The sequence below is a fragment of the Bradysia coprophila genome, chromosome X, assembly GCF_014529535.1.
Source record: "Bradysia coprophila strain Holo2 chromosome X, BU_Bcop_v1, whole genome shotgun sequence".
Classification (NCBI taxonomy): domain Eukaryota; kingdom Metazoa; phylum Arthropoda; class Insecta; order Diptera; family Sciaridae; genus Bradysia; species Bradysia coprophila.
This window is the reverse complement of record NC_050737.1, coordinates 6543703-6560540: the sequence shown is the minus strand read 5'-3', so window position 1 is coordinate 6560540 and position 16838 is coordinate 6543703. Positions and strand designations below refer to the sequence as shown.

Sequence of the window (16838 nt, the reverse complement as noted above, 5' to 3'; positions counted from 1 at the left end):
TTGTGATTATCTATTTATTTTCTTATGAATAATCAAAAATTTATTTCACGTGACACAATATTATTGTTATTGTTTATGGAAATTGACGCAACGTAATCGTTAATTGAAGGTTCAAAATTTTCATCTCGAACATTGTAATGTTGTAATGACAAAATGATAAGTTCAATTTCAAAGAAGCTTACGACTTAAGTTGAAGCAACTCGATTCTTGTAGGTTAGCAATTTAAGCTTATATTCCACTGGATTATCGTTTGCTTATTTATGTAAGACTGAGATTTATTATAATTAGAAAGTACAGATAATTGGGTCATATGTAAATGCAAATAATCCTAATCTGAATCTTGAGCTCAATTACTGGATTGTATTATGAGAATTTATTTCGGTACATGTCCGGGCGGGTTGGATTTTTCACTTTAAATGGGTCAATAAACAAATGTAATTAAAGACATAGGAACTCGAAAGGGCATTCTAACCGCTGCACTATTAATTGACTTTGTCGAATCATTACGTCTTAGTGACAGAGTAATGATTTTTTTGAGCTTTCTTTTACCGCAGCTAATAGATTAAGATTAACTCGTATAGTATGAGTTTACTATGTAGGGTTAAGCGCGGGGATTCATGGTGTGTCAATTACAGTCCAGGGTCTTTTTGTGCAAGGTGAAGTCCTTTTTCACCAAGCAATCTGCGTAACCTTCCTATAAAAACGTTAAATTTGACAACAGCACTTGTGGCAACGTGTAAAAAACAAAAATCAAAACCCCCTCAAGTGGCGATTAAATTGTCTCATGTCCAGGCGATACAGCCATGGGCGAAATAGCCTCAATACACTCGATACAACACCGTACGGGCACAGGGGTCGATTTTTGTAACTAAAAATCACAAAAAATGAAAGTGGTCCCTCCTTCAAAGCATCTAAACAATTCACTTGCTTTCGAGACTTTAGGTTGCATGGGTCCGGAAACGAAGATAAATTGATATTGATAAATTGGGCTCTTTAATGAAAAAGGCAACGGGTGAGGTAAAATCGAAAGAATACCTTCTGCAAAGAATTTCCATTGCAATTCAACGTGGCTGCTTGTATTTTGGGAACATTAGGGAAGAAGAAGATCGATGATATTAATTTACTGTAGTTTTTAATTTTTGAGAAAAGATCGATGTTTTACCGGCTGCGCCATAATTGTGAGCAGTCTTTTTTGTCGCATTTAAAATAAAGTATTCAGATGATTCATATCTTGGTTCATAATTAACAACTCGTCCATGCATCACTGTACTTCAGGATCTGTTGTTTTGTCGATATGAACGAGGGACCACTTGCATGTTTTGCAATTTTCAGTAGCAAAAGTCTACGTTAGAGTGTTGTGTGTATTGAGGCACCATGGGTCGCCAAAGATGGCCTATAATATAACCGTAAACAATATGAAAATACGGCATTTTAATCGATCAATATCATTACTTTATCTTCGCCTCGCAGATTGTTTTCGCGAAATAACAAGTCTGCGATACGAAAGTTTATTGGTATGTCCCGATTGTGTTTCTTTTATTTGTTATATAAAAAGTGCTTCAAATAATGTCTGGCAGTCACTGTATTTTCTGGATAAACAATGTGAATTGAAGTGGAATTCGATTTAATTAGACATATTAAAATAGTTGAACAAGTTGTTGTCAACAAGGCAAATGTAACGAATCGTGAAAACATTTTGCAGAGCGTACAACTCATGCATATTTCCAAGGTCGAATCGTTCAATAGCACCACCCACTTTAATATTATACCCAATCAATGAAAATTCACTTCGAAAAAGAAGTAAAACATTCACTTAACTCAATCTTTTTTCTTCAATTTTTTTTTCAGATATCGCTGACATTCCCGACGACATCAAACACTTGGCTAGTCTTCAAGTAGCTGATTTCAGTTCAAATCCCATACCTCGATTACCCGTTGGATTTTCACAATTGAAAAGTCTAACAGTATTAGGGTTGAATGATATGTCGTTGACATCACTGCCGGATGATTTTGGGTGGTAAGTAAAGTGGATATATGTTATAATGACATATGTCTATCAGTCACGAAATAGTTAAATGCAAAAATATTCTTTTGACAAGAAAAAAACGTTAAATTGATTTTGATTCTTCTTCTGTCGTCCGTTTCTTTGGACCGTATTGTCGGTTAGATTATGCTTCGTTCCGTTTATTTATAATTTTAAATTTAATTTAATTCATAATGAGCTCTCAATTGCAACAAAATGAGCATACAAATAAACGAACATGCATACATAAAGAATCATAAAAGTACACAACAAGTATCGCAACCGCAATATAAAGAATTACAATTTAAACCTCTCATACGTTTATAAATTTCGACTCAGCAAATATAACAATCGGTTAAGTCATAAAAGTATTTTATTGTTTATTAAATGGCGTATACACAAACTTTAAGATAAACATGGTAACCACGAATGTGGATTTGAAAATATGAGAGCGTTAAAATAAAGTGAATTGAAGTAAATTTTCTTTGGCCTATTTATTTCGCGTCTAAAAAGCTATTTTAAATGTTGATCCAAAATATACCAAAATAAAATCACTAAAAACGTGCTTTGAATTTTCGTATAGTACCGAGCACTTTACTTTGTTAATGATCCATAAAATTGTTTTATTTCATTAGTTTTTTCATCTTCATTTTTTTTCCACCTGATAGAGTGTTGACCTAATCATTGACCATGTGTTATCATCATAAATATTTCAAAAAAATCGTTTTTTTTTTCTTCGAAATTGATTTGATTGGTTTCTTAGAAATAAACCCATGTTTCTAAAGAAACTTTGTTCGGTTTCATAAGACGTTACCCGTGAATATAACAATTAAGAATGTGTTTACATCTCAGATAACTTAATCTCTCATTTATACAAACTTTGACACACTACCAGTGTATCGCAAGTTTCCGTCGTATGAATAATCTTTTACTTCGTTAACTTAAACACACTTATGAACGAATTCTCATCAATTCGTTGTTGATAACAGTTAGACCAGCTGCTTAAAAACGGAATAGGTTGAGGGTGATTCTTAACACCATGCACCTAAATTACGAGTCTATCTAAATCAAATTATAGCTGGGAATAACAGACCAGAGTATGATACGATTAATTTTGCCCTGAACTACTTTGAAAACTGAATTTAGCGGTTTAATTTGAACCTGCCAGGTTTATCTGAAAAAATTGTTTCGAAATTTTAAGTATAAGTTTAAGGTTAGCTGATAGCTAACATGACAGGTTTGAATGAAAGCGGGTTCAATTCCACTTTTTTTTTTCTCCTAAAACTACCTCACCTGACCTTTTTGGTAAAACTCGTTTTTAATGACAGTTGACATTAAAAGACCAAATCGGTTTCTAACAAATGACCTCAAAAATTAGAGTATCAGGACCAAATACTTGATCTTCTGTATGTAGAAGGTCTCCTGAACTAGGCAATAATAGTAAGAACGGTCACAGAGAACACTTTTTGACTAAAACTCAAATTATTGAACTAAGAAATTGGAGTTAATTGAGTAATGAAAGGACTTCATTCCAACGCATCATCATTACTAAATTGCCCTTACATTTACACCTCAATTAAACGTTGTTAAGAAGCAAACAGTTTTAAATCATATTCAACTCAAATCAGAACAATTGATAAACGATACACCACTTAATCGTAAATGACATAACAGTTCCTGCGATTAAATTATAGGGAAAATATGATTGCAGCATACACAGTGACAAACGTTCGCGTCAGTTTCAATTTTCTAAATTTGTAAAATTTGTAATCATTGGAAAGAGTGGCGATAAAAATTGCAATATGCATGTCAGTCCTTTAATTATGTTTTCATGTTAGCGATGCGAATATCGTTATTTTGCCACTATGAAGCGTTGTGAAAATAGCGTTTTGTTCTCAGAATGACGATAGGCGCCATTTTTGTGAAAAAATATTCATTTTCTACTATACTATGGTGGGCTCAGCCATATTGAGTGAGAAAATGATCATTTTCTCACCTAAACTGGCTGTAGTATACTAACTCACGCTATTTATTTTAGTTTCTTCAAAGTGGTCAAAGATGCGGATTTTTCATAAAAAATGTTGCGTTCACCTCGGGAAGAAATAGGAAATTCCACCTTGAGCGAATTGCGCTTGGTGAAGTTTCCTATTTTCTCCCCTTGGTTAACAAATAACTATTGCACGTTTCCATCACTTTGATGTGCGCAGACAGTGTGTTTACGCAATGAAAATTACAGGAATTTTCTACTCGATACTTTTATAGGAGGTTGATTGTGTCAATGTGATGTTTTGGTAGTTTTAAGGCGAACATTGTCTTTATAGCCTCGGTCTGATGAACAAATTTTAGCCTAAAAAGCTCGTATTCACCGAAAGATTTACCTTCTTCTGATTGCATCCACATCTAATTAACCGATATATATACACGCGCTTCAGCATAAAGAAGAGAAAAAGGAAGAACAATTGACGAAGCAGAAATGTTTTTGTGAAACTTTTTCGCAAAACTTCTTAATGAAAGCGTCTATGGAAAATTGTTTTTGCAGCCAATTTTCAATCCTCCAAATAGGCGAACTTTCTTTTCCAAGTTAGTTAAATATATTTCAGATGCAGTTGCTGAAATTAAATTGAAAATATTTCTGTTGAGTTCCACAGGTTCTACTTCATGTGCGTGGGGTCTGTGTATACAGAATGAGTGTACAAATGTAGTGTAGTGTAGTCTATGAAAAACGAACGAAAAAATATTTCCATTTTTGCAAAAGAATCTCAACCCAACTGATACATATTGTCGACATTAAATTTTGCATTTTCATTTCGGAAGGAGTTTGCAAAATTGAAAATGTTTAATTTTAGAATCTGGAAAAATGACATGGAAAACGTGTACTCCTGACAAAGTGGACTCATGTATAGTATATTCGCATTTTGGTTTATTGGCGGAGAGCCTAGATGTATAATGATTCCCTGCGAGGTTTCGAATCCTATGCTGCATTTTAATTGAGATTGTTGTCGTTTCTCGACCAATATTGTGACGCTGTTTTGGATTAATTCGAAATATCGACACATCAATGCATCGTTTCTTCTGCACCTAAGAGAGTAAAATCAAAACGTTTGTCTTTGAGCGATAGGAGTCCCTTACCGTTAAGTGAAAGTAGCCCTAGTATGTTTCTCAGCCAATTTACATCGTAAAGGAACATAGTTCGTGTCAGAATGTATGCGTGTCACATGATGATCAAAATTTAAACTCTCCTTTAAAAAACTGTAGCTTTGTCTACAGTTAAGCTACATTTTGTTCCACAGCTGTACTTTTTGTGTGAGGCCTACAGCTGTGTCAGGTATTTCAGATTACTTAGATTCTCAGTTTCCCGCTGCAGTAGAAATGTTTAACTCTTTTCTGTCAGTGGGAGGCACTCCTTCATTTTCGTACCGATTTGGTTGATCTACAACGCCTGCCAACTAAGCATATCGGAACGCTTAGGGACTGATATGTGCACATGGACTCTCAGTCTATTTTATTTCTCTTGCGAAATATCTATGAAAATATAAACAATTTGGGTCATAGGTAGAACGGTTATGAGTTCCACCCATGTATTTCGGAATATATTCCGAATTCTTCCCTATGTTGTTTTCATATTGCAAACTGAATGAAATAGCCAAAGCATTCAATTAAAGTTTTCAAAATTACATTGCAAGTATGTTTTGATATGTATGTGGATGAATGTTGGAAAAATGTTATTACTTTGGCGTTGGAAAAATGTAATCAAACATTTCGTTCACATACCGTTGATCTAATGAGATACAGCCTGTGGTCGTTTGATTGTTCATTAAAGACTCCAGTTTATCCGACAAGTGTTGATGCGAAAGATTCAGGGTAATTTAGTTCAGAATGAATCAAAATCTTTTTTTTTTGTAGATGACGTACTAATGACCTCCACATAATTATTGCAAATATTTCGATTGTGATCAAAAATCCGACTCGTACGTACATACTAATTTCATTTGTTGGCTGTTGTTTGTTACAAAATGTTCTTTGTAGCAATAACTAAACTTAATTAGCATGTAATTCATGCCATTCATCATGTCAAAGCATGACAATCAAATATAGATTTCATTAAGTTTTTTTTAATGAACTGCAAACACAGCGTATATGTATGCTTAAGACATGACACCTATATGATTTACCAAATATGAATAAAAGCAGCAAATTATAAACGTACCGGTATTGAATTTAAAAATACATTGCACTTGTTTCTGTTAAAGTTTGTTTGTTTATTTATCTGAAAACGAAGAAAAAACCAGTTGAAAACGTAGCAGATCGCTGTTAGCCCCGTACGAAACGCTTGTATAGCGAGATTTATATACATTCTAAAGTTAAACCTATCACAAGTGTACGTCGTAGAAATTTCGCACTGTACGAAGTACATCATACTTTATGTACACCTGAATATTGAAACACAACTCCAGTAAATCTGCGTGTTGCAGTTTGTTATCTAGATTCATTTACCACGGAAAAACATTTATGAAAACATAATCACGTTCATTTGGGTTATATGGAAGGAGCGGCATCTAATATTCTACGGCAGAGTAGCTCGTTTTACTCTAAGGGCTCTGGTTGACGATCCATTTAACCAATTTTGAAAAACTTGATTCCTTTCGCTCGTCAAAATCATTAAAATCTTTAATACAGAGGAGATAGTAACACAAAATGTATTTCAATTTCTTTACGATTTCGATCAGGGATTTTCTAATTTCATAACGGCTTTCCAGTCGATACGTAGATGCGATCCTATACGTATGAAAAACAGTCTATAATGACCATATCTCCGAAGTTATTCGTATAATTCGGCAGCTACATCCACAGATTTCCCTCTCCGAATTACATGTGTTGTAAAATACCGATTAATCCTTAAAGCCAGCTGTAATTCGTACGGGACTAAAAGTCGACACTGAAGTTTTGAGCTAACTTTTTTCTCTCGCCATTTTTTTGCTTCTTGGAAAATTAATTTCATAAAGAAACGCGTTTCCGCATTGTTAGCACTTTTTTCTGTGCTGCTCAGCTCAACATCAATTTCTGTTGTAATAAAATGATATTTCAATTAAAATTCTCGGTTTGTTGACTTCACCAATTTTTCTTTTGTTGTAAAGCCTTTCGTTGATGACGAATCATGTTTTTGATGTTAGATAAATGTTAGCGGAATGCAATGCGCTCATCTGATGATTGGCAAACCGAATCCTATTAAAGCATTCAGCGTTGAAATCGTGCAATTTTGTTCCACTGGGCTTATTTGCACATTAAAAAAATCAAATAGCTGACTGGAAAGTATTTACTGTAATATGACCTCTATCAGGGCCTATTTGTGAAAAATTGATTTGCTAAATTTGATGAATATTGCTTATCCAAAATTTGCTTAAACATTTACTTTTTACACATTTCAGCAGATTTAGCAATCAATTTTCCAAAAAATAGGCCCTGACTCTAATCACACAGAATTTTGTAAAATTTTCCTCGAACTTATTGCTAGCTTCATTTCGCGGACTTTGTGTAACAAATATCGTTACAAAATTTGTATTATGAAACTTAACTTTATTACCTACAGCATACCTTTCCAACGGAGCATTTTCGTTATCAGTCAACCTAGATCTTGAGATGGATAAGCTAGACCAACAATGCAAAGGCGTAGCTTTTCTGAAAGTTAATATTTATCTGAACCAAATGGTCTTTATTCTCTCCACTAAGTTAGTATTTGTAATACTTTAGCCCAATTTTCCTTGCAATTTAGTACAAAAAGCAATTCCACAACATTTTTGTTGAACATCTCATTCTTAAATCTTTTGTTTAAGTCAAAAAAGTGCTCGACAAAAAACTTTCATATTACTCGTAAAACAATCCTAGGTTCATCATACCTCAGACTAATTTCCATAAAAACGTTTCGTGTGCATGACAGCGTCGAAAAATGCTTTGCAAACTCAACGTGACATGGGATGATGTTCGGGTTCGGTGTACAAATGTGGAATAATTTGATGAAATCGTATCATGAAAGTCGTCTTGGGTATTACTCGTTTAGAACTCTAATTGGTGGAAATTTTAATTGGAATAGAAATACATTTTGTGGGCAAGGCAACATGACATTATGCATTTTATCAGCGAGGAAAACCATTTGAAAATCTTTTAAATGTTTGAACTTGTGATGACAAACTGCGGTAGCTGTAGTTTTTTTTTGTACCGGCACTATATCTAATTTCAACAGTATTGGTGGCATCAATCGAGCTACATAATGCTGCGGTGCAAATATAATATCTTCATCGTGTTTCTGTTTAGTTCTTGTGATTTGTGTTCACCACTGCTCGTCTTCTCGAGTTACAATAATTATGACATTTTCTTGTGTATTTTGCGAGCGACGAACATAATTTGTTGAAATGTCGTTACCTCCTGTGTATTAAAAATAGAGTCATTGATGAGACTTTTATATACTGAATCGCCTTCAGTAAATGTATCAGAAACGATTCACTTCAGTTGATATATTTTCTAGAGGTAAACACGTTATGGCTCGGTTTTTTTTTCTTCTCCTTTCTTGTTTGTATGCAGTGTTTGCGTAGAAGAATGAAGACCTGGTGTTGCATTCCAATACGCTGAGTTGACTAAAATGAGTCAATTAATACGATATTGTTGTCTCTCGTAGAGCACTGTGGTTAACATATATATAGCGATTTGGCAATGGAATTAGCGGCATTCAACAACACCATAAAGCAAGTGAAAGAACACACGAACATGAATCCATTGTAAAGATGAAGATAAAGAATTCGAAATTCGTGTTTTTAAGCTATTTTCATTTTTCGTTTGAGTAGTGATGCGTATTCATGCTAGCTGTACCACTCTTTTGCAGCATCCACGATGATTAATTTGAATTTCTTTTCGACCTTTTTCGAAGCTACATTCTCCGTACCCAATCCTCTGTACAATTAATTTAAATTGGCTTTAGACGAAAACTATTTGCCTAATTTTTTTTTAAATGTATCGCAACCAAATCTTCCATTTAAAATTCATGGCTTTTTAAAGTGCGGTGGCAATAACATTTGTACTCGAAAAAAGGCAAGAAGAATTAACAACAAATTGTTTGTTCTTCAACCCACCTACTAGTACGAAAAAGAAACGAAAAATGAAGAGGCCATGTAATATTTCAGTCGAATATAGCTGAATATAGGCAAAATCACTTATGGTGACGTAACGGCATGTTTAGAAAAGAAATCATAGAACAAAGAGTCTTTCAAAATTGTTTTACATAATTAAATCAACCTTAGCGCCGAATATGTTGTACTAAATGGCGAAATGATTCTACATGCTTTTGGTAACAGAAATCATTTTGTTTCATCAGCGGAAGATAAACTTGTTTTGGTTAATGATACCATGTATAAAATGTAATTAATGCGTAGCTCAGCGAAAATTTTGTCTGGTTAACAGTGATTGTTGTCCATGGCTTCGACTTCAAATTTTTCAAACATCGAATGTATATGCTCCTCGCGATGTGTAAACCTATAATTCCTAGAACACAATTTCCGCAACGTAACCGATACACACATTTGTATATAGACAATTTCTTCATCACCGTTTTTAATTCAATTTTCAGTTTAGTAAACTATAACTACACACAACGTAAACTGACGTTATTTCAAAATTTTCTCGTCAACGTTGGATCGAATCAATTTGTTTGGTAATTAATATCCTCTTAGACGATCTGATAAAATGCTGTTCATTTATAATGTTACTTTCCTTGACGAATCTCCCCTACCGGGTTTTCAGTATTTTTCTTTCACGTAAATAATTTCATCGAGCTCGTTTTCTGAAATAAAATCGAATTATTTTTTCTTTTCGCAATAGAGATACACAGCCAATGATTGTATCTTGAACTTGACAAGGTCAGAATCGCTTATTACAGCTTCGGTGTTTTTTTTTCTCAACACACCGAAATGTTTACGTACAATTTCCGTTGTTTTTTCTTCAACGAAAAAAAAAAATTATTTCTTTTTGTTTAATTCCGTTCGTCTTTACGTTGTTATGTTCATGAAAATGCAACATTTTTCTATCTCACCACTCGTGAGTTTTCATTTCACAGTCAGTTCTCAGTTGTTAATAAACAGCTACAGCAACATTAATGTACCCCATTCAATGTAAATCAACAGTTGAAACAGATTTCAATTTTCTGGAAATAAAAATGGATATTAAGGACAAAAGATAGAAACAGAAAATGAAAACATGCATTTGCGACGATCCGCTTCGCCACTGACATGGTAGAAATTTACATACAAAAATGCTTTGTCTTAAGTGGTAAATTGTGAACAAACTAAAAGTTTGAAAAATGAGTCTTTCACGTGAAAAGAAAAAACATTCCGAGAAAAATAAAAGCTTTAGTAATGCAACGTTCAGTCATTACGGTGACCTCTGACGAAAGCATATGACATAAATATAATAGCAGCTATCAACGGACAAAGGATATCATTTTGTATTGTCATGAGGAAACCAACCATCAAGAATATATTATTGATAAGTCCCCTGTGACACCATTTGAAGTGTGCAACACTGCTGTGGGTTCACAGTGTGAAAACTAATTGGCTCTTGCAGGAAATCGGTATAGGTTTCATCCTCTATAAAGTCGAAAATTATTATTATTTCCTTCACATTCTGTTTACCATACTCTTATTTGTTCCTGCGTTTCATTTGTTTACAGTTTAATTCAACTGGAATCGTTAGAGCTACGTGAAAATTTGCTGCGCAGTTTACCGGCATCCATTAGCAAGCTAACGAAATTGGAACGACTTGATTTAGGCGACAATGAAATCGAAGTACTTCCGTCTCATCTCGGTAATTTGCCATCATTACAAGAACTTTGGCTGGACCACAATCAATTGCAACGTTTGCCGCCAGAAATCGGTCAGCTGACTAATTTGATGTGTTTGGACGTATCGGAAAATCGGTTCGTTGCGGTTAATTAAACGCATTGAATGGCTGGAACGTTAATGGCCGATAATTTGAATCATTTTAGATTGGAAGAATTACCGGAAGAAATTGGCGGATTGGAAAATTTGACTGACCTACATTTATCGCAAAATGCACTGGAATCATTACCGTATGGTATATCGAAATTGCACAAATTGACCATATTGAAGTTAGATCAAAATCGATTGGAAAACCTTAACGAATCACTCGGAATGTAAGTGTTCATTTTTATGAAATTGAATTAGCCAAGTGGCATCCAGTCAATTCACTTTTCGAATAAATTTTGTTTTTAGGTGTGAGAATATGCAAGAGCTTATTTTAACCGAAAACTTTTTGACCAAACTTCCGGACTCTATTGGACGTATGACAAAGTTAAATAATTTAAATGTAGATAGAAATGCTCTGGAAGATATTCCCATCGAAATTGGTTCATGTTCTTCATTGGGCGTACTTAGCTTAAGAGATAACAAACTGAAGAAGCTTCCTTCCGAATTGGGCAATTGCTTGTCGTTGCATGTGTTGGACGTTAGTGGCAACCAGTTACATAATCTACCCTATTCTCTAGTTAATCTGCAATTGAAGGCTGTTTGGTTGGCAGAAAATCAAGCCCAACCTTTGTTAATGTTTCAGCCGGAAGTGGATGATAGAACCGGTGAACAGGTAAAGCCATTTTCTGAATTAATGGTAAAATGGCAGTACTCTAACGGTTACATTTTTGTTTAGGTGCTGACATGTTTCCTTCTACCTCAACTGGAATATCAGCCTACCAGTCCAGGTAAATGCACAACAGGCTTGCAGCGATTGTGACGAGTTCATTTTTATTTTCACCTACTGACTCGTTCAATAAAACTTGTCATAAGAGACAGGAACGAGCACCTTCATGCCAAATGTTTAATGTTTCTCCGTAATGCTAAATAAACACGGTCGGACAATTCACGGGCCTTTTTCGGCGTTTTTCGAATAGCAATGTGAGAGAATTCTCATCTCTCACTTTCAACATCAATTTGGGCTATTGTCCCATTTGCCGACGTGACATGCACAGCTTAGTGTTTCTAAAAAAAACAATTTATCACTTCCGATCCATTCAGAATTTGGTTAATTGCAAAGGCACTCATATCAACTACATTCCAGGAATACTCTACCGTACCGACCAAAGATTCAGTTCAACAGACTTTGAATTGTCCATGTCGAAAGGTTTGAGTAAAAAAAAAATTCTTTTACATTGTACTGTACTGCTAAGATGTATCAACTAAGAACAAACCGAAAACCATAACTGATCTAATCGACCTGCGTGGCCTAGTGTGATTTATTCTTAACCAAAATTAGCATAATTTTTGCATGAGATTAACGTGTGGCAAAGCATTTTGATATTTCAATTTAGTTTGATTTATTCTTCATTGCGTGACATGTCTAATTTAACCGTGGTTTCGTTTAAACCTTTAACAAACGGTTCGTGTGCAGCATAGACATTCAGTTTGTAAAGAACTTCCGTTATTTTCGGTACTATTTGGCTCAAAATTTTATACTTCGTCCTGACAGAGACCTCAAAGACAGAGCTGCAACCGGAGTTCATTCCATATTTTTGTGGTTGTTGTCGAGCAATTTATCGTTAAACACTTTCGCTTTCAAAAGTATTTGCAAGGTGATTGACAGTGTTTGCTTCTGCACTGCTGATAGTCTGTTTAACAAATTTATCAGTATCAATATACCGCCCATGGTGCTACAACTATTGTGGTACTTTTGCTGTTTACTCTTCCGAGAGGTCTTTCCCATGCCGCACCTTGTGCACCTTTTTACTCATTTTATAGCAACATCTAAGTTTTGGGTGCATCTTCTGTCACAACCACACGCTGACAGAAGACAAAACAAGTAAATTTCCGAATAAAGTTGTCCTGAGACAGCCAGATGCAACCAATACCTCATACATTGTGCGTCTACCTCAAACAAATTGTGTCGGAGTGTAGTTCAATTCATTCACTTTAAAAGTACTAAAATTTGGACGTTTGCGCACATGTACATGTTTTTAAAGCGTCGATCTTCGACTGGTTACGAGTTGAAAATTTGCCTGTGACGATGCATGTAGAAGCAGCATGTATGACGATAGAATCTAGATTGTAGATTCACCAATCATAAACGGGCTTTTGGGAAATTAATTTTTGTATCACGTTGTTTGGGTCACGATGCTTAGAAATGCGAAATGAATTCTAAAAATCTGTTGAATTATTCCTCGCACTGAAGAACTAAAGAATTTCATGATTGTGGGTGTTCATCCTTGATCCCTATGGTCCGTGGTTAATAAGACCAGACCGTAGCTGTTCGTTGCTGAAGTTCGTTCAGTGTGAGGATATCGATTTTTTTTATCGATGGCATAGAAGGAGTAGGTGGAGTATACGATTCATATACCTAAAATACCACCCCTAGTAGATTGTGTAGAAATGGGTTATTTCTTCAAGGCCTCAAGCATTCCAGTCTGTTTACTTCGACAAGTTTTTCCGGTTTAAAATTTCATTAAAAAAGGGAAAAACAACAGCGATTGAAGATTGTGTTTAACAATAATTATTAATTGGTGTATAGTATCTCAACAACAACATTGCTATCACAACTTTAGGTTTCCATATCTATACGTAACTTGTAGTGCCATCGCTATCTTTATGGAGACTTTTGTTCAAGAGGATCGATATTTCTTGTCGTAAATCGATCGTTTAAACGTTTTATAACATTAGCAATCCAACCAGTAAATGTGTCTTCAAAACCTCCTTCCAAATATTGAAAGTAAAGTCCACGAATGAATGTCTTTACCGTTAAGATTCCTTGCGGGACGACCCAATTACTTTTTTAATTCAAGCAAACCTTAAGCCCTTCGAGAAAACTAACTTAATAATCTTTCAATTTTTCTTGCGACGACCATTTCACATTTCAACCCGTTCGCACAGGGATCTTAGAATGACGCATGGGCTAAATAGTTGCCTTTGTTTTCACTCAACCCAAAGGTAGTCGACCTGACAAAGTATTTCTTTTTACAGCAATTCAAGACGATAACAGCAGCGACTACGAAAATTTCGAAGAAAAAGAGAATTCCCGAACACATTCCGTCAAATTCTCCGAAGATTCGGGAACCGATAAAGATGTAAGTTTTGTTAGTATTCAACTTTAAAGAAAGACCAAAATTCGAATTCAGCCGCATTGAATTGACATGACCTTTATTTGCTTGCAGACACCATTTGTTCGTCAAAATACACCACATCCGAAAGAGCTGAAATTGAAAGCGCATAAACTGTTTGCCAAAGAAAAGGGCGCCAAAGATGAATCCGGCAATTTGGACACCTTATCAGAAGAGGTACATACAAATGCACCGAGTCCGTTGACAACGTTTTGTTAAATCTAACATTTCATTTCACAGTCATCTTCAAAACCGTCATCGGCCAAAACTGTCATCGATTCAACTACAATGGAAAATATAGCAGAAGCGCAGCATGATCATTCGATCATTTCGACGTCCAGCTCACATAACATTCATCATTCGGCTAGCGTGTCACAGGAACCAATTTTCAATGCACAAAATGTCGATAATAACGATGAGCATAATGTAAACCTTGATCCAGATGTAAGTGAAACGATGTCCATTTCGGCAATATTGTAAACTAATGCGTAATATTCTTTTGAAGGATTTAAGCGAGCGGAAAGTGGAATTTTTGTTCGAAAAAGAACTTGAAAAAGAAGAAGAGCCTATTGGCTCGGAAGATGACGACCATTCGAAGAAAGAGCCACTTAAGCTACACAGAAGGTAATGGGAAATGAATGGTTTCGATGAGTTGCCGATTTTCATTTTATTTATCGTTTCGACAGAGACACGCCGCATCATCTGAAAAACAAACGTGTTCAGCAGGGTCTACTCACGGATAAAGCAGCCAATTTAATAATATCAAATGCCTTAAAGCAACAGGAAATGAACCTGAAATCAGTGGAAAATATCATTCCAGAAGATGCGGAAAAAGATGATCATGCCGTTGAATCCGGTAAGTAAAGCGTAGTGTAGAACATGAAGTCGGATTAGTTTGTTGTAAATTCTGACCTACCCAATCACTACATCTATAAATGTACACTTTGATCATTGATTTAGATATGCAATGACAACTTAGTCGCTGTACTGTACATACAGAAACAATGAAAATTAAATTAATGAAAAATTAGGGTGGTGAGGTGACACAGGTCTGCGGATATGCACCAGTAGTCGGGCAGCTATTGTTCTTTCATTCATAACAAACTTTATTAATGAAAGAATAATAGCTGTCCGACTACTGGTACATGTTCAGTTGTTCAGAGACTGGTGCTCTCCACCCAAATCAATCATTAAAAATCGCGCAAAAATTCGGAAATTAAAAAATTTGTTTGATAGATAGATCAGGGACAAAAAGTTGTTAGTATAGACGGTTATAATCAGAGCGAGAGTTCCGAAGAGCAGTTAATTATAACTTGCCGGGTACTTGTCATTTCATATTTTCATAGAAATTTTTGACGTATCCACCAAGGCAGTCTGTAGATTCTCATCATGGTGTGCACCTGTTGCGTAACATTTGTGGCGTCGGATTCAGACCAAATTTACCCATTCATTATGCAGAAACAATGAAATTGTTACGAATAAGCCACAGCTGCATTATTTCTGCGAACAGTATCAATTAAGTCTGTGACGTTATCATATACTGATAACACCAAATGTCATTTTTCCCTTCGATGGATTTAAAAAAATCAAAACTGCAAGCCCTAGCTAGGTCACGTCCCAATTCGTGAAACTAATTGATTGATAGTTGCAACATTTTAGCCGATGTTAATATCTTCTATAGACACACCAGCACCATCATTCTTATCAGCTCTTATCAAATCTACCTGTTATCGCGTATAATATTCACACATTTCGAGCAAATAAAGTAACGTGGTTCCAATTTCACACCAAACAAAAAAAAATGTGTTACAAAGTGTAGCCAAGCATTTCCATTCCCAACATAATTTACTTTACTACTTGTATTTTCTCACTCCCTCCCTCACTCTGCACCGGTTCCTTTTTCTGTTTGGTATATTTTTATATTACTGGTGGATTTACATTCAGATTTTGATAACATAAAAATGCTTGAATAAATATTTCGCTAGGGTTTTAAGACGGTTTCTTATCGCTTAATCTAATCTCCGTGTTATGACAACGGCAAACCCGTAATTTCTGAAAAATGTACGTGTAAAATGTTATCAGGCAACAACGTATGCGTACTATTTCGTATTGACTGTGTAGTGAGTTCTTTTTTTATGATTATACGTTTTGAGGTTGTAATCAAACTATGTAGAACGTGTATTTTGCTGTTTTTTTTTTTCCTTCGCTGAGCTTTATCTGCTCATGCTGGGCTACATTTCATTGCCAAATAAAAGTGGTATGCTTTTATTTGTGTCAGTTTAAGGACCGTAAATACATATCGGGTCTCTGAGACTCTTGCTATTTCTTCTTGAATTGATGTCACCGAAATGTGGAAATATCCTCAGAAATGATTCAGTCATACATGATTGTTTGTTCATTCCATTCCGATATATTATTTTATTAAAGTTCCTGGCAGACCTAACAATATTGCATACCAATGAATCGGTACACTCAATCAAAATTCCATTTCTGTTAGATTTCTTCAAATCATTCTAACGATAGGAGTTATGCTGAAATTAACATAGAGCAAGTTAAACACCTAATAATATGTCTGAATATATTCAATTACTCCATCAACATTCGTGCATTGAAAATTATTCGAAAGCAATTTCAACTAGGACAAAGTTTAGTGGATTTGCCCCTATGACGACA

At 35.1% G+C, this 16838-nt stretch overlaps 1 protein-coding gene across 11 annotated transcripts in view; it reads left to right on the top strand.

Annotated features, from left to right (window-relative positions):
- Positions 1-16838, top strand: part of LOC119085625 (protein lap4) — a 94505-nt gene that overhangs the window by 12979 nt on the left and 64688 nt on the right. For 7 of the 11 annotated variants that reach the window (XM_037196056.1, XM_037196060.1, XM_037196051.1 and 4 more), the window contains 11 exons: positions 1849-2017; positions 10737-10982; positions 11052-11219; positions 11299-11665; positions 11729-11780; positions 12137-12199; positions 14029-14141; positions 14220-14342; positions 14406-14609; positions 14671-14789; positions 14852-15021. In XM_037196056.1, the coding sequence (XP_037051951.1) occupies positions 1849-2017; positions 10737-10982; positions 11052-11219; positions 11299-11665; positions 11729-11780; positions 12137-12199; positions 14029-14141; positions 14220-14342; positions 14406-14609; positions 14671-14789; positions 14852-15021 (1794 nt within the window). The remainder of the gene's footprint in view (positions 1-1848; positions 2018-10736; positions 10983-11051; positions 11220-11298; positions 11666-11728; positions 11781-12136; positions 12200-14028; positions 14142-14219; positions 14343-14405; positions 14610-14670; positions 14790-14851; positions 15022-16838) is intronic. The other 4 variants (XM_037196058.1, XM_037196055.1, XM_037196052.1 and 1 more) reach the window with 3 other exon arrangements.